Source organism: Numenius arquata, chromosome 23 (assembly GCF_964106895.1).
Source record: "Numenius arquata chromosome 23, bNumArq3.hap1.1, whole genome shotgun sequence".
NCBI classification, from domain to species: Eukaryota; Metazoa; Chordata; class Aves; order Charadriiformes; family Scolopacidae; genus Numenius; species Numenius arquata.
In genome coordinates this window covers 5,466,005-5,482,911 of record NC_133598.1, presented here as the reverse complement: position 1 = coordinate 5,482,911, position 16,907 = coordinate 5,466,005, and the positions used below count along the sequence as shown (strand labels likewise).

At 50.6% G+C, this 16,907-nt stretch overlaps 2 protein-coding genes across 3 annotated transcripts; both read right to left on the bottom strand.

Annotated features, from left to right (window-relative positions):
* Positions 1-1,056: 1,056 nt before the first annotated feature.
* On the bottom strand, positions 1,057-5,210 carry SNF8 (SNF8 subunit of ESCRT-II). Of its 2 annotated transcripts, XM_074162778.1 has the most exons (8): positions 5,136-5,210; positions 4,445-4,495; positions 3,772-3,910; positions 3,343-3,447; positions 2,546-2,618; positions 1,789-1,930; positions 1,558-1,632; positions 1,057-1,316 (listed from the first exon to the last, which is right to left on the bottom strand). In XM_074162778.1, the coding sequence occupies exons 1-8, from the start codon at positions 5,187-5,189 to the stop codon at positions 1,179-1,181; spliced, it is 777 nt and encodes a 258-aa protein (XP_074018879.1). In that variant the 5' UTR covers positions 5,190-5,210; the 3' UTR covers positions 1,057-1,178. The 2 variants fall into 2 exon arrangements, with proteins under 2 accessions (XP_074018879.1, XP_074018880.1); XM_074162779.1 differs by lacking the exon at positions 4,445-4,495 and having other exon boundaries at positions 5,136-5,189.
* A 2,201-nt stretch (positions 5,211-7,411) lies between these two features.
* Positions 7,412-11,504, bottom strand: GIP (gastric inhibitory polypeptide). The gene is made up of 4 exons (XM_074163074.1): positions 11,431-11,504; positions 10,221-10,367; positions 9,726-9,857; positions 7,412-7,508 (listed from the first exon to the last, which is right to left on the bottom strand). Exons 1-4 carry the CDS (start codon positions 11,502-11,504, stop codon positions 7,412-7,414), a joined length of 450 nt encoding a protein of 149 aa, XP_074019175.1.
* Positions 11,505-16,907: the final 5,403 nt, after the last annotated feature.

Genomic DNA, 16,907 nt, shown 5'->3' with positions numbered 1-16,907 from the left:
TCTGATTTAGATCGACTCTTGCAGAACTCGGAAGCCTGCACACCGCTGCTCCGGCAGCGCCGAAAAGCTGAAAGGTGGAAACATTTTGGAATTGTTAAGGTGCCGTTTAACAACTCGGGGAACCTTTTTTCTTTAGCGAGTAAACACCCCTGCGTCTGTCGTTGGCTTGATTTCGACTCAAACCCTGTCTTCCCCTCGAGGGAAAGCTGAACTTACATAGGACTCACTCAACACAAAACACCAGACGAGAGTAAATAAAGCGGTGTTCACCTCGGAACCAGCTCTCGGGGAGGCGGCGGGGTCTCCCCAGAAGTCTCGAGCTGCCTGCTATTTTACCGCCTCTATAATCCCATTGTAAATGTCACGTTGTTTTTCACCATTCAGTAGCGTCGTGGGTAGAGCTGTGACTCCCCTGCCTTCCCCAGGCAGAGCTGGGTCTGAAATCTGTTTGTGATGCATGTGGCGTTACCATCCACCGATACAAGGAAACGAGAAAATGCCTTATTGTGGACACTATTCACATAACTAGCATGTGGCTGTAAAAGAGAAGTATTAGTTTTATAGCTCTAATGTCATCTGTCCTACCATTTCTGAATGTTTCCATTTCAAAGTGACAATCCTCAAATGACTGCTCTAGGCAGAGATGTTTTAGCAACAGATTTTTAGACCTAATTGAGTTGAAAATATATGCACAAGAGTCACTCTAAGATACCTTGTTTATATACTATTGTACATAAGATTTTCTTTTTTTTTTCTTTCTTTTTTTTTTTTTTTTTTTGTGCAATAAAGTTTGTTTTGGCAGAATCTAGACTGTGGTGCTCCTTAGCGGAACAACGCCTCGTTCACGGAGCGGAGAGGGCCACAGAATATTCCTCAGTGTCACTGCTGGCTCCGAGATTCTTTAGTCGGAGTCACCTTTGCAGTTGCAATAGCAGCTTAGATAATTTCCCCCTTGCCGTGACACGGTCATTATTAGTTGTCTGTAACGGTAAATGGCATTTCCACCCACAACAGAGGAGAAAATTCAGAGGTAAGCAAGTAGGAATTAGTCCTGTTAAACTTTTCAAGCTAGACGCTTTTTAGAAAAGTTTTATTTCAAGTCCACTGTCGCTGTGTTTCAGGTGATATGCAAATAACCCCACAAGAAGAATTATATACAGGCACAGAACACGTAGCAGTCAAGGTATCGCCTCCTTGGCTTCTTCTGGAGTGATTTCCTGAGAGTAGAGCTCTGTAAAGAGAGCAGGCAGCCAGTACTGAGGTTCTCCTGCCGCCTGCGTATCCAGCCAGGCCATTCCTTCCTTCAGCAAGTGTTCCTGTGCAGAGAGAGCGGAAACTGTGAGTGAATCGTAACTAAATTCCTGAGAAGCCCTTCATAGCAGAGGCCTGACCCCACATTTACTCTAGGGTAAGGGAGGGTGTAGAACTCGGGCTACCGGAATTTGAATTTTACTAAGAGAAATACCCAGCCACGTTGATGTAGGACCTGAGCTAACAAGATGCAGGTTTTAATGGTGTCACTGAACTCCACTCTGCATAAGAGACCTTCGTACATACCAGCACTTGCTTGGCACGTTCCGTCTCCCACTTCAGGCTGGATCTGATCTCGCTGACTGTTACGTAGCCCTTTTTCTGAAATGAGAGGAAAAAAAACCCATGTGCTTATCATCCATAGCTCAGGGGAGTGTGGACAGTTTTACTTAGGCCTGGTCTAATCACAGTTCTCTGTCATAGAAGCAATAAGATTCTTTCAAGGCGGTTGTATTTTAAAATCTCCTGGCTCCGTACCTCTGCCAGCTGCAAGACGACAGTGTGATCCATGTTCAGTTCCGCTGGTACAGACTGGATCAGATACGTTCCACCAACGGGGATAATCCCAAAACCATTCCCCAAGACCTTTAGTTTCTTGATTGCACGGAGGAGATCATCCCTGAGAAGGAAGATGCAAGGCTTTAAAGCGAGAGCCTCTCTCTGACCGCACACTGCGCTCCCTTAATGAGGGAGACCTGATGTATAATAAGAGCAATAATAGCTCCTTGGACCTTGCTGTGCTTTCAGGTAATCCACAGCTGAAAAAAATGTTAATAAATCAATTTAGAATTAGTTTGCCTATCTGTGCCCCCCCTTCAGAAGTGGACTTGCATTAGAGACACGCTTGGAGCACCTGAGCTGCAAGTGCCAAACTTTAAGATTCAGCCCCAATTAGTGATCTTGGTGAGTTGTGCCCTAAAATCTGCTTCTGTAACGAGAAGTATCAGCCCCTTCCTTCAGCTCAGGAGATCACAGCAGCTTCAGCAGAATGTGGCAGTAGAACTGGATTTGCAGGGGACTAATTGCTCAAGGCAACAGTCCTTTATGCCTTAGGGCTCCCAGAGAAAGCACAGCGCTGCTTCTCGAAATGCTGAAGTCATTAATTGTGGATCTCAAGTCCAATTTGGGGGTCCAATTAACAGCAGCACCTTCAAATGCTGCTGAGGCCAGTCACCCCCTTTTCTTCCCCGAATGCTACTCGATTCCCCTTCCCCTGTAACACGCCGACACTCACTGGCTGACATCCTGAGCAAACTTCCCCCTTCCCTTCAGCACTTGCTGATGAAGTTCTTCCAGCGTTATCAGACCTAGGAGTCAACAAAAGGGGACGGGAAAGCATTACAGCACGGCAACAGAATTACTCCATCCAGAGCCCTCAAGGGCCCTTTGTGCATTTGCCACTGACTCCCGCCCGCCTGCCATTCTACAAGCGGCTGTTCATTGTTCCCAGCATCACGCCCTGGGTGAGATAAGCATCCAGTCGCTTCTGGTCCCAGAACAGTCAGCTGTTGCCTTCTCCCACAAATGTATCTGACTCAAGTTTCAACCGGCTTTGCTGTAGCCCATTCCTGGTCTCAGATTGCCCTTTAGGAGCGAAGAACATCTACTGTCTTTTCGTTAGGCACTTAGCACTGGTATTCCAACTCTTCTGGATATCGATACGATCCTTCAGAGACAATCTTACTGCTGGGCTCAAAGCAGTAACGTTAGCAGTTTCGTGCTCCTTCAAGATCATCATCGATCCCTGCTCCTTCCCCATAATACTGCGAATTATGGTTTTCTTACCCAAACGGGGCAGAGTTGGTTGATTTCTGTAGAAATCAGTAAATCTGCATAATTGCCAGCGGGGGGCAGCTGTAACATTGTAGAAACAAAGCAAGGCTTTTTGGGGGCGATGAAGACAAAACTGCCATCTCGGTATTTTGTGAAATCTACTAAAGAACGTTACACTGAGTGATGCCGCTCCTTTTCCACAGGGAAAAGGCATCCTCCTGCTCTGTTTCTAGAAACCAGACACGGTGGGATCCTCACCTCCATTCCTGTGTTTCAGAGCCAGGCAAACTTCAATGATCTGCACACCCAGTTCATAGTAAAAGTCTCCAACTCCCAGCATCTCTGACCAGAATCCTTTACCGGCTGTGAAGCGAGAAAGGGGAAAGCGATTGGACCATGGGTAAAAACACCCTTAACAATTATTGATGCCAAGCAGGCTGCTCACAAACCTCGCTGTGAGGACTCAGATCTGTCAATGAAAAGTCTCCATTTTGTTTCTCTCTACCTGTTTTCCCCCACCCTTTTAAATAAATACCACCCAAAGGTACATTACACCAATTCACAAGCCCCAAGAATCAAAACACCGTCAGCTTTCCTCAAGGACAACTTCCACCAGCTTCACTACGAGCTGTTATGAGAACAGCGAGACGAATCCTTGGTCATTAACCCCTGGTGCCTGTTCCTCACATGCCAGAGGATCCACTCCGATGGTGGCACACATGTCCTGGAACTGGACCCGGAACTCAGGGTTTTTACGGATCTCTTGCTTGTGTTTGCTGGCAAACTCTTCTAAGTTGGTCTTAAACATGTCCAGCTGCTTAGACATCTGAAAAGAGAATTGCAGAGAAGCGTTTCTGTCTTAATGGTTATTTAATGCCGTTTTTCTGTTAACGCAGCCCCCCGCAGGCACTGAGGGAGCAGGGTCAAGAAACACTCAGGTCTCTGACGTGCTGCCCACCCAGTGCCCGTGGCCCCAGTGGTCTTAAAGGAAGGAAACAAGATAAAATCACTCCCTGGAATCAGAATTCTCTACATGTATACTTTTAACACTGAATACAAACTAAAACAGTGGGGATAAGACAAGGCAAAGGGCTGTTCCAACCCTCAGAAGGGGGGGCAGCTGTGATGTACGCGGGGCAGAAACAGTTCTACAGAAATGAGATGTTGCTGAGGTCCTGAGAAGGCACCTGTAGCAAACATCACAGCTCTCTGATGGAAAGCCAGCCTAAGGGGTGCTGTCATTATCCACGCTGCTCAAGGATAACGCTCCAGACACTGAAGCAGAGAGGGGAATGAAGCCCAGGTTTGCGGCTGGGCTCACAACCACGGTTATTCCCACTGCCGGGGGGGCTGCTCCCACCTGGGCCAGCTGGTCTTCGGCCAGGACCGTCCCCCGCTCCTTGTACTTCGCCTGCAGGAGGAAAACGGGATGATGGAGACAGTGCTGCAGGACAGATGGACCAGAACCCAAAACTGGACGGGGGAAATGCTCCTTGAAGATGGATGAACCATGAGGACCCACGGCCCAGTGCCCTGGGCAAGCAGGGAGGCTGCCAGGAAGCTCGGGGCACCCTGGGCTTGGAGCAGGGCTGGTGCTGGCTGGGATGGCAGATATGAGGCCGGGGATGGCCCCACGCCTGGCACCCCCCACCATAGGGCCGAAGGGTCTGGCCCCTCTGACACGGGACCGATGGGCCCTGGCAGCTCCCTACCTGAGACCCGTGAGGTGGCAACCCGCGGCGGGGCCTGGAGATCTCCCCCGGGGCCGCTGAGTCCTGGCACCCCTCACACGGGCCCGGTGGGTCCTGATTTCCCCCTGACGTGGGCCTGGCAACCCCTCCACGGCCTGGCACCCCCCTCATACGGGCCTGAACCCTCCCTCCCCCACGGGCCTGGCAACCCCCTCCTACGGGCCTGGTATCCCCCTATGGGCCTGGTACCCCCCACACCGGGCCTGGCACCCCCGCCGCCCATAGACCGGGTATCCCCCCCACACCCGTTCCGGCCGCATCCCGCCCCCTCCCCAGCGGGGTCCCGACGCCCCCCCTCACCTCCGCCAACTTCTTCTTAGCGATGGCGCCCGCGCCCACCCCCCGCCGGTGCATCCCGGCCCCGGCCCCGGCCCCGGCCCCGGCCCCGCCGCGCTCCGCCTGACGTCATCTCCCCGCGACGGGCGGCGCTGACGCACGGGGCGGGGGGGGGGGCGGTGTGTGTGTGTCCGTCCCATCCCCGGGTCACTCCGCGAGGGGCTGGGGGGGACACTGGGTGCCACAAGCCCCTCGGGGTGGGTGGTGGTGGTCTTTGTGTGTGTGTGTGTGTGTGTTTTGGGGGGGGGTGAGACCCTGCTGGGGGTTGCCCCCCCCCCCCAGGGTGGGGGGAGAGGCCCTGCTTGGGGGGTGGGTCCCCTCTGTGGAAGGGGGTCTCCCTCGGGGGGGGGGGGGGGGTTTAAATCCGCTGGAGGGTGGTTCAGGCTCCCCCGGGGTGAGGGGAGCCCCGCTTCGGGTAAGGGTGACCCCCCCCCAGATGGAGGTAAGTCCCGGGTTGGGTTCTCTCTATGGGAGGGGTCACCCCCCAGGAGCCCCGAGTTGGAGGGGGGGGGGGCAGGAGGGAGGGCGAGTCGTGGAATGGTTTGGGTGGAAAGGGACCTCAGAGCCCCCCCAGTGCCACCCCCTGCCCTGGGCAGGGACACCTCCCACCAGACCAGGTTGCTCCAAGCCCCCTCCAACCTGGCCTTGAACCCCTCCAGGGATGGGGCAGCCCCAGCTTCTCTGGGCAGCCTTACAGCCCACCCCCAAATCAGACCTTAGTCTGAATCTCATTCCAGCGTCAGAATAAACTCTTTATTGCTTGCGTTAGCAAAATAAAGGCAATATGCACGGAACAGAGTGAACGTAAGGCGCCTTCCTCCTTCTCACGTGCCTTGATGGGATGAAGAGGGAGCTCCTCGGGGAGGTCCTGGAGTTACGCAGTCCTAACGGAGCACAAGTGGGAGAGAAAAACATAAAATTCCTGGGGTGCTGCACTTAACCCATTTTCATCTGGTTTCTGTAGGAAACGAGGCACAAGTCATTGTCTTCTCCACCCTCCAGCCCCCTCCGATAACCTCACAAATCCATTTTGATAGCAAGAGGCGTATCGGAGTTAGTAGCTAATTGTAAATACCTACGAGTTTGGAGAAAAATCAGCGACTGGTTAGAGGAGAGAGATGCAAAGAAGTGTTTCTCCAGGGGAAGGGCTGTGGTGTGAGTGAGCTCAAGGGGCATTTGTTTGCGCTGCCCTCGCGTTGTCCGAGCGAGCTGCACGGAACTGTCTGTAGCACAGAGCGGCCTCTTATTTCCAACCTACATTTATTCGTGGCCAGTTCATCCCTTTTTTCATAGATTCATAGATTGGTCCAGGCTGGAAGGGACCTCCAAAGGTCATCTAGTCCGACCTTCCCGCAGTCAGCGGGGACACCCCCAACTAGAGGAGGTTGCCCAGGGCTTTGTCGAGCTTCACCTTGAATATCTCAAGGGAAGGGGCCTCAACCACCTCCCTGGGCAACCTGTTCCAGTGTTCCACCACCCTCAGAGGAAAGAACTTTTTCCTAATATCCAATCTAAATCTCCCCTTCTCCAACTTAAAGCCATTGCCCCTCGTCCTGTCACTGCAGGCCTTTGGAAACAGACCCTCCCCAGCCTTCCTGTAGCCCCCCTCAGGTACTGGAAGGGGCTCCAAGGTCTCCCTGGAGCCTCCTCCAGGCTGAACAACCCCAGATCCCTTTTTGTTCTGGTGCCGGCTTTTGCCGTTGGCAGGAGTGGCTCTTTTCTCACTGGTGGTTTTTTTTTTTTAATAGATGGTGACTTGGTCTCTCTCAGCCTTGCTTTTCCTCAATGAAGCACAGGGTGGGCTCACCATTCCCTTGAGCCTCCTTGGGAACCCTCCCCTGTACCTTTTGCATCCCAATTTCTTCTTGTTTTTTTCTCTGAATGCCTTTCATGGCAGTGTACAACGCGCAGGAAAAAATATTTCCTGTAACGAACACCACCTTTTCCCGTTAAAAAGGGGGAAAGGATTTACTCACCTCCCTTCCCTAGACGGTAAATTTTTGAAATTTGCCTTCCCCCGTCTTTGTCGTGTCAATGGTCTGAAGATATTTTTGCAGGACCAAACTCTGGCCAAAGCTCTTAACTCCCCAGTCAAGCCCAGCCGAGCTGCGCCGTGTGAGCGCTCGGTGGTTATCTCAAGAAATCCTAAAATTCACGGACTGAGCCCTGCAGCAAGTACGTTTGGGGACAAGGAGACCTGTAGGGACGATTGTAACTACGGGAATAGTTTGAGCAGCCACTCACGTTGGTCTGCAGAGATCAGTCGACATCAGCCACGTCAGAAACTCCTGGTTCACGACGTCCTTCAAACCTTCTGAACCTTCCAGAGAGGCAAAACTGCAAAAAAAGCGCCACGTCGTGAAGACGGAGGGGAGGCAACGAGCCGGATGCAGAAGAGAACAGCCTCGTACCCCAGTCCCCTCAAATTCACGGGGGTATTTTATTCTCCTCGTCTTCTAATACCTGCCTCGGATAAACCCACAAAAAGCTGTAACCTCTTTTTGCCGTGGCGAGCCCCTTGCGCACAGCAGCGCCTCCATCTTGGCGTGTTTGGGGCTGCCCCACAGTGAGCGTGGGCACTTTCTGAATGCGTCTGGCAGGCCTGGGGGGGGGACTTGAAGGAACGGTGGGGTGACACCCCCCCCCCCTGCACCCCCACCTCCTCTTACACCCAGCAGGCACCCAAAGAAAGGCAGAGCGTGGGTGCAGCAGCACCGAACTCACAAAGGAGAGCCTTTGTTCCCCAGAAGGACTTTTGCCCGCAAGTCGCATTTTTTATTTGCAATTAAGGAGATTAAGGAAAACGCTAGGAAAAAAAAAAAAAAATTAAAAATGAAGCTAATCAAGCTGATTAATCGCTAGCATCAAAGGTTTCCCTTCCCCGCTTCACTCCCCCCCCAGAACAGGTTAGACAAACATCTGTCGGGAGCGGTTTAGGGCGCGCTGATCCTGCCTGGGAGCAGAGGTCAGACCCAGTGACCTCTTCAGATCCCTCAAAGCCCTCGTTTTCTTTGATTGGGTATTTGCGGTACGACTGGCAATTCTCGGTGTCTGATTTTCTGAGCGCTCGGCCCGAGACACCTCTGTGAACCGTAGCTGTGCTCATTTCCCCCACCCCGGGTCATCCCCCGCACCCCCGGGTTCTAAGGCAGTTTTCATGCAAAAGGCTGTAAAAGACAACAAATGCCCCCAGATTCTCGTTCTGGGTGACTGTCCCATGACTCCCTGCAGTTAGAAATTCCATTTTTTTGGCCAGAAGACACTAGGATTGTGCCTGAAGGATGTGGGCTGTGTGCGGTAAGTGCCTTTTTTTTTTTTTTCCCCCCTTCTTGCCACCATTTTAAGACGAAAGCAGCAGCAACCTGTTAGGTTTTGTAAAATCCCCTTCATGTTCAAGGAAGGAAATGCATCCCTCATTTATTTGTTGGTGTTTTTTGTTTTTGTTTTTTTTTTTACATTTTAAATATAGAAAGTGCCCGAGAACAGATTTTTCTCTGGACTCGTGTGTCTGATTTGCTTTTCGAATGTTTGTGGCATAAGCTGAGACTGGGGGAGGTGAAGCAGGCTATTGACAGGCTGTGGATGTGCTGACACAGCACAAAGCCGCCGCGCCGAGACGCGCAAGTGTGCTCTCGGCCAGATGGCTCGGGAAACGGAGGCACGAGCTGCGGCAACGCAGAGCTCCAGATGGACCCGCTTACCTTGCCCAGAGGTACCTGCTCCCAGCCGGCTCGTATCGCCATCGTTACCCTGATCGTGATGAATTTTAAGATTACTATATCTTAAAAAGAATAAATCAATCTGTGCCCTTTACTGGGAATATTCAGATGAGAAACAAACTGGGAAATTCCTCCTGGGTCAGGAGGCATCTCTCCTTTGTGGTTTCACGTTTAGATGACGGGCTTTTCATATTAAGAGCTTGTAGCAGCGATAGGAGGAAAGAACTGGTTTGTTTCTTTTTTAAAAGAAAATGAACTGGTCAACGTGCTGAGAGTGTGAGCGAGCGGGGTTGGTTCTTCCCCCCCCCCGCCCAACACTGTCGGTTGATTTGATCAAATCAAAGTGTTTTGCAGAAATGTATCAATTTCACCCGGGTTTTCGCTGGAGGGTTTTCTTTCGAGAGGGCTTTGTTTTGATTAGGTCAAAGCGCTTCTCCGCCTGGGTGCTGCTGGGGTGGTCGGGAGCGGATGCGCTTCAGCCCTGTCAAAAATCCGTGCTTTGACCTTATCAAAGCGCTGGGTTTTGATGAGGCTACGCAGACATTTGCAAAACAAACAAACAAACAAGACCCCAATCATCTATATTTTGAGAAATTTCATAATTAGAAAGGTTCGGGTGTTGTTTTTTTTTTTTTTGGTCTTTGTTCTTTTCCTCACTCGTGAGTCAGAATTACAAAATGTGGAATTTCCTTTTGAAATCAAAATCCTCTCATTTTCCTACGTGGCACTATTAACCATTGATACCTGCCCCAAAACATTCCTGCGAAAGTTAAACACTCGGGGACCTCATCCCTCCCTGCCACCAGATTTTCCTCTTTCTGTTCTCCTGTCTCACCTGGGATTTTTCTTGGCTTTCAGAAGCCAGGCGAAGAAGTCTTTGGCTTCCTGGGTATCCAGGTCCAATCTTTGGCCGTTCGCAGCTGATACTTGGGGCTCGGCTTCCCTCTTGTATGGCTCGATGATGTTGCTGGAAAGGGGAAATGGGAAAAGATCAGCCCCAGGTGCCACAAGAGGGTGCCCAAATGCTGCTTTTTCACAAAACCCGGCTCCCTCCCGCTCCATCTACCACCAGCCAGAGAAGGCGGCGGTCTTGGACAGGGAGAGGGAGCGTTGTGCTGTGTGCCGACAGACCAGAAACATTTCTAGGACTTAGAAAAATAAAAGGGAAAAAAAAAAAAAAAAAAAAAAAAAAAAGAAAACCAACTCCCTAGAGACTCACTGCTGCCGTCCAAGAAAAATATCCTCGGCTCTACATTCTTCTGTAGCCATCAGTTGGCTGACGACAGCTGTGAGTTTGGATCGGAGGAGCATTGAGAGTCTACGCACTTACTCGCTTTTCTTCTCCCGCCTGGCTAGCAACCACTCCACAAAGTTCTTCTTCAGCATGTTATCCATCGTGCGGCTGTAGTCGCTTGCCAGGGTGGCCTCGGAGTAGCGTCTTTGCACTGGTCTGGCGCTGGGAGTCCTTACGCTTACGCTGGGGTGAGAGCACAGAGGCAGGGTGAGCCCCGCACAGCTCGGGAGCACACGCCGTGCCGAGTTTCGCTTGGGTCACACGTGGTGGCCCACGCCGTCCCTGCGGTCAGCAACAAGGTTTTGGGATCGCTTTCAATCTCTCTTGGTTCAGGTGGCCATTCCTGCATTGTAGCGGGAGGAGGTGGCCGGGGAAGGGGGCTAACGTGCTCCTCATCCTTTCTGCTGGCTGCTCGCACAATTGCAGCGCGGATTTGAGAGCTCGGGAGGAGACGAGCTCGGGATATTTGCCGATAGTCTGGAGTCAGTGCGGTTTTCCCTACCGTAGCCCAATTCGCATGGGCTTTGGCTCCGAGCTAAGGCACCAAGGATGCTCAGGCTCCCTCCTCCAGGGAGTTTCACACCTGGGGGCCAAGGAAACCTTCTCCTATGTCCTGGAGAGGCTCAGGATGGATGTCAGGAGACAAGGGCTGACCTGGAGACCAGCACTGACCTGTGGCTACCTAAGGTAGCTAAAGATTTCAAGGCTGATCCTTTTTTAGTACTATTAGCTGGGATTGCAGCAGCTCCTACTGCTCTAAAAAGGATTCTTTTGGTTATTCTTAGGTGGTAGTTGGAAATTTTGTAGCAGGAGTCAGTGAAAGAGACAGAAAGTATTAATTATATACCTGCTTTTTATGGAACTGGTCATATTTTGAGAAGCTTCCAGATACTGGATGTCCCCTAGCCTCTTTCATGTGAGATGATTACATCTCGTTTCTAGTTCTCAGCCAACCACCTTCTCTTCCTGGTTGACTTCCAGCTCGTTCCTCCTAACCCAGAGCCATGAAATTTGTAGGGAAAACTTGGGAGTTCCTGGCTCTGGCTCAAAGGCTCAGGGCTTTAGTTTGATATCTCTCTTATCGTTTGCTCATCTCTATACGCTCGGCTGTCTCTATTATCTGAGATCTACCTCAGGACTCATGTTCTCACTTACTTATCAAGATGCCAATGGAAAAAGTCCATTTGCCTCCAGTGGGGAGCTGGAACAGGCTCAAAATACACTGTGAGCTTTTCAAAACACTTACCCCGAGACGTTTTCTTCCATCAAAACAAAGCCCAGAGAAGCGAGGAGCAGAGAGAGAACTTTGAAAGATATCATTTTCTTGGCTGGTTTCTCTGTTCCAAAGCAGAAGGTGATCCAGATGTCCGGCCCCTGTAGCACATAGGACACACAAGTGAGAGGACAGTAAAGCCCAGAGGGATGTGTGGTGGTTGGGCACGCGCCTGTGCTTGTAAATGTGTTTCTTCAGCCCTCGTGCTTCCAGCAGCCTTCTCCATCCTACAAAGCCCTCTTCTGCCGGTCCCAGTTAAATTACTTTTTCAATGCCCACGCTCTTTCCCACCGTGGTGGCTTTTAATGTTTGTTCCCTATACTTTTATTGTAACCATCAAATTCATTGTGGGTTGCGCATTCCTAGAGGCAAGGGCTTTGTCTTCCCCAGTGTTTACAAGCTGACCCTGTGGGTATCTCATTGTGCTTTAAGGGTCGATTCAATCTGGAGCATGCGAACGGGGAACGGACGGTGGATCAGGCAATTCAGCAGCAACGGCATCCTCCTTATCCCAGGATTTAGGAGCCTGATCTAATTTCTGGGCAGGTTTTCCGTTGGGATGGATAATGCCTGATGTAGGGACCGGGGCCAGAGTCAGCGACTATCAGTTATGAAAAATATCCCACGGACAGTGACAGGATCGGATTCCAAGATTTATTAGTTTCAAGCTGTTCCTAGTCTTCATGTCCACAGTTCGGCTCGACAGCCCTTGGACATTTGAGCTCTTTTAATTACTATTCCAGCTCTGCAAACTCCCTACAAAAACGGTTTTGATCATGGCTCACGGATATGTTTTGTTGTCCCTCACCTCACTCTTTGTTATAGATATTTCTGGAAACTGCGTTGCAACGGAGAGCTGCTGTTAAATCAAATCGTAGGAATCAAATAGCAACGAAAAGGAAAGGTCTAGGTCAGGACTCAAGTATCCCATCCTTCAAAAACGGATTCATACATTGATGTATGTACTACTTTACTCCTCTAAGTAGTTATTTTTACTCTCACAACAGCCCAATTATTGTTTTGGAGAGAGCAAGAATTTGCAGGTTTGGGTGTGGGTCGTAATTGTGGCTTTTTTTTTTATGATTTTATTTCTGGAAAATTGTGACAACTTTTACAAATGTTTTCAGCCCTTCCTATTAAGTGAGAGAAATACTTAAATGTGTTACATTATCTCAGCTGCACCAAGTTCTGCAGAATGCTCTTAAAAGCAAAGGTGTGATATTCTGAACACTGGCAAAATCCCTAAAATACTTAGAGCTAAAAGCAACAAAAGACAAATAGTTACAGGGTGTGTTAACAGCAGAAGTAAATTCCTTTATACAACAAGCTGAGGAGTATTTTAAGTGATAACCGAAAAAAAAGAGGTCATGATTAAAGAACTGAGCTTTTCCCTTTTTTCATTTCCTATATTGGTGATATAACTATGGGTACGACGATGGGTCTGAAAATAGGTAAGTTGTGCAAGAATATTGTTCTGCTCAGGGTAATTATTTATGACGCTAGGAAAGGAAATGTGTTGTAGCCTTAATTTTGAGAAAGGGCAGTACTCCTCCTCTACAGAATTTACCCAAACAGGGAGGAAGAGCGCTCTAAGTTTTCAGAGACTGTTGGAAAAACATTTTTGAGTTAATACAAGACCCCTTTGGCTGCGTGACACCGAACTGGGGCAGTCGAGCTCGGCTCGCCCTGCCTGGCACCGAGTTTTGTGATACCAATACTCTTTTGATCCTATGATTTAACTTCGTCACAAAAGAAGGAGCAGCCGATGGGATCTTTGCCCCATGAAAGTCTTCCAGCCCCCTGTGCGAGACTCTCTGCTTTGGAAAAAGCATTATCCCTCTTTTAGCTGTAGCTGGGAGGTCCCAAAAAAATCACCTAAGAACCAATTTCTCCTTGTTTCCTTGTGTAGGTGCAGATCCCAACCTGACACTTGCCATGTACTGAATCCTTCTCCGAAATAGCAGTCTTTCCCTTTAGAACCCAACACGTACGCTGCCGAGGGCTTTTCTGCCAAAGCTACCGAGAAAATGGCCAGTTTTGTACCACTTTGGGAAAAAACTCAGCCAAAGGCACGGGCTGGTCCCGCTCTGCTGCGGCTACTGCCCGACACTGGCAAACGCTGCTCACTCCCACTGTTATCTTAATAAAAAAGGTCTTAGAAATTTAAAAAGAGAGGCTGACATAGAGCTTCTTACCTTTCTCTGAAGCTGCCCGGAGGATTTCAGCCCGTTCTGAGTGCGGAGGAGACCCTTCAGGGCTTTTATATACGTTAGTCCTGCAGGACCAAACCCACTTTCCCGAGGTAAACAGGAAATCAAGCACCTAATCAAAGCAATTCAAACCCACTTAGAGCTGCTTCATTAGGTCCATTGACCTACGGAACAGGAAAATAACCTTTTAAAATATGTTTGCGTTAATGGCAATTAAACATCGCTATATCGCAAAATCAAGAACGAACGTGGATTGTGGGCATAATACATATGGCATTGGTCTAACCCTTAATTTCAGGTAGCACCTTCATCCACAGTAAAAAGATCCTTAACTTCCATCTTTTGCAGAACGTAAGTCTTGTCTTAGAGAGATCCGAGCTGCTCCTGCTCTCTCTTACAGGAGGAATATCTTCGCTGAAATCAGTACCTCCCATCATTGTTATTTTCGTCACCATCAAGTCTGGGCGTCCCAACCTGCAACCCCCCGTGCAACCCCCAACCACTGAAAACCAGCCTGTGTCCCCCAAAATGGGCATTCTAAGAGGAGAAAACTTGGGATGGAGAGCGGCAGATGGGAAACCAGTAGGAAACGGTGAGGCGGCGTTGGTTAACGAGGTGGAGGGTGGTGGCACAGCAGGCACCCGTGTGGGGTGAGGGGCAGCAGCTGGAGCCGAGCACCCATTTGGGCTTTTTCTGCCCCGAGTGAGTGATGGAGTGTTTCCCTGTGGCTCTGCAGCTGCTGGGGACACGGGTCAGCGAGGCCACCACCTCCCCCTGCCCTTACACAGCTGGGTCCAGGGGAGCAGATGTTCTGCAGATGTTAATCGGGCCATCGGAGTGCAAGGGGTAAATCCACTCCCCACCAGCTCTGCCGGGACCGTGTGCCCGGTGAGATATTTTCCCCGCTCTCTGACCTGCCCCGCTTCCCTGGGTGTCTCCGGCAGAACAGCACCCGGTGCGTTTTAACACCTAAATCCTCCTTCGTGACTGCTCCCAGGGGTGTACCTGCTGCTCGACGATCCCCATCACACCCAGCGCCAGGGCTGTCGAAGGAGCGGAGCAGGATTATGCCCGTGCCAGCCAAAATCCCGAGCCAAGCTCCGCTCCCGTTGTTACGGCGGCGAAGCGGTGCCCGTGGCAGGCTGTGCCACCTCGCAGAGCGCAGTTCTCTCCGAAATTTGGGTTCCCTCGAGCAGCCTCAACTTTTGCAGGAGGTTATCCAAGTTACAACCTTCCCCTCGGGTCTGCCAGCCTGTTTTTTAATTTATTTATTATTTTCTTTTTTGTGGAGTTGAGCTGAGCTGCTGGGAGCAGGAACCCCGCACACCTGGATGTAGGAGGGGGGTGTGTGTGTGTGTGTGTGTGTGTATCCTCCCAGGTTTGTGCTGGCTCAGCTACCTCAAGGATTTGTGTGGGAAAGACAGAGGATTTCTGGTTGACAGAAATCCTGAGCGAGAGGCAGCCCTTAATGGAATTGCAGTAATAGTGGCAAAATTGAAGCGCTGGTGGTTTCGGCGTGGGAGAGGGTTTCGCTGCGCTGGCACACTGCCCCCGGGGTATCTTGTCCCAAACACGTGCAGAAATCCAGCGGGATGAGGTGTGTCTCTCCACGGAAAGGCTATCCGGTTTGCAGTTCCTTTCTAAAAAGCGGGGTTTTTTTTTTCTGCTCTTCTGGGAAGAGCTGCTGGGACAGGGCGTCAGATACAGCCTGGTCTCAACTAGGACCTGTGTTCCTGCACCAGGAGACCACAGGATGGACCTCATCCAGCCTCCCCTGAGCTCTTGCTGCTCGGTACTTCTCCAACTCTCCGGCAAAAAAAAAAAAAAAAAAGCGTTGCTTCTATATTGCATTAAGATAAAGGCTCAGAAGGACATTATTAGCGTCGATTAAGAGTTCGGTGCTATTAGGGAGTAATTACTACGTTCACAGGAACTACTTAACACGTGGCTCAGTCCTTTCGCCAGCAGCACACGAGCGTGCCAGGGGCTCCAAAAGCTTTTCGCCCATGCGGGAGCGTGGTGCCTGCTGTAATAAATGATGCACTATAATAGTTACAAGTAACCAATTTACACTCCTAGCACAGTTGCTAATCAATAAAGCGGAATAGTTTATCCCGGCGTCTTTATTATATGTATTCTGGGTACTTCACTCCCAGCCAACTCAGATATCTCGTTTCTCCAAAGTGCAACCTATTTGTTTTCCTCTCATTAAGTCCCTCTGTAGGATATAAAGTTAATAGAGTGAAATAAATATCCAGCAACGTTAAACGTTGAGCCAGGGTTCACGGTTCCGGCTATTTCAGGGCATCTGCTCGTGATGCAGTTTGGACAGCAGCATCACGTGGGAATTTCTCCATCTTTCAAACAAAATAACCCCAAAACCCCAGATAGGCAGCAGTTATTTCCAAAGCCAGGTGGGCGCCGTCTGCGTTTCGTTCCGTTGATGTGATTCCCACTGGTCGATGCCTAAAATGCTGAGCCTCCGAGTGCCCGTTCAGGTGTGGGAGGTGCAGAGGTGGGGAGGGAAGTGCCGACCGAGAGAAGGGCCACGTGCCCACATCTGCTTTCTCTGGGGTCACGGGGCGGGGGGGAGACCTCATTAACCATGCCAACCTTGCTCCTCCCCAGCCTCAGCCCCTCACAGCAGCGCTACCCTCGTAGCATCCTCTGTGGTCTCCTGCCTTCTCAGATAAATTGTTTCCCAAACTTTGGCTGGGTCCCGGCTGGGGACAGGGGACACTTTAGGTTTCCCCCAGCCGCCGCATTTGTCTCCTTGCGAATTCAACGGGAGAGTGGGGCTGCCCTGCTTCATCCCCACCGGGCTTCGTGAGCGAGCCCTGCTCTTCCCCGCAGCAGACCTGGCTGGAGGAGTTGGTGTTTCAGGAATTTGGGAACGCGTTGGGAAGATCACAGCTGCGCTCCTGAAACGGTCCTTCTGCTCCGCTTCGAGACACCGAACCGTCTCAAGGGCAACTTTGATTACAAAGCATTTCAAGTATTAGGTGTCCGTAATCATGGAAAATAGGGCTTGAAGTGACCTTAGGAGGTCATCTCTTCCCTCCCCTGCTCCCAGACAGCCCCAGCTCCGCTTACATCACTCTGAAAGGACGAGTCTGATCCGTTCCCGAAAGTTTTCAGAAATGGAAATGCTGCGAACTTCCCAAGAAACTTCCCAATGTTTAGTTCCAACATCTCGCCTCCAGTGGCACAGTTTACCCCTCTCTCCTGTTCCCGGCGGAT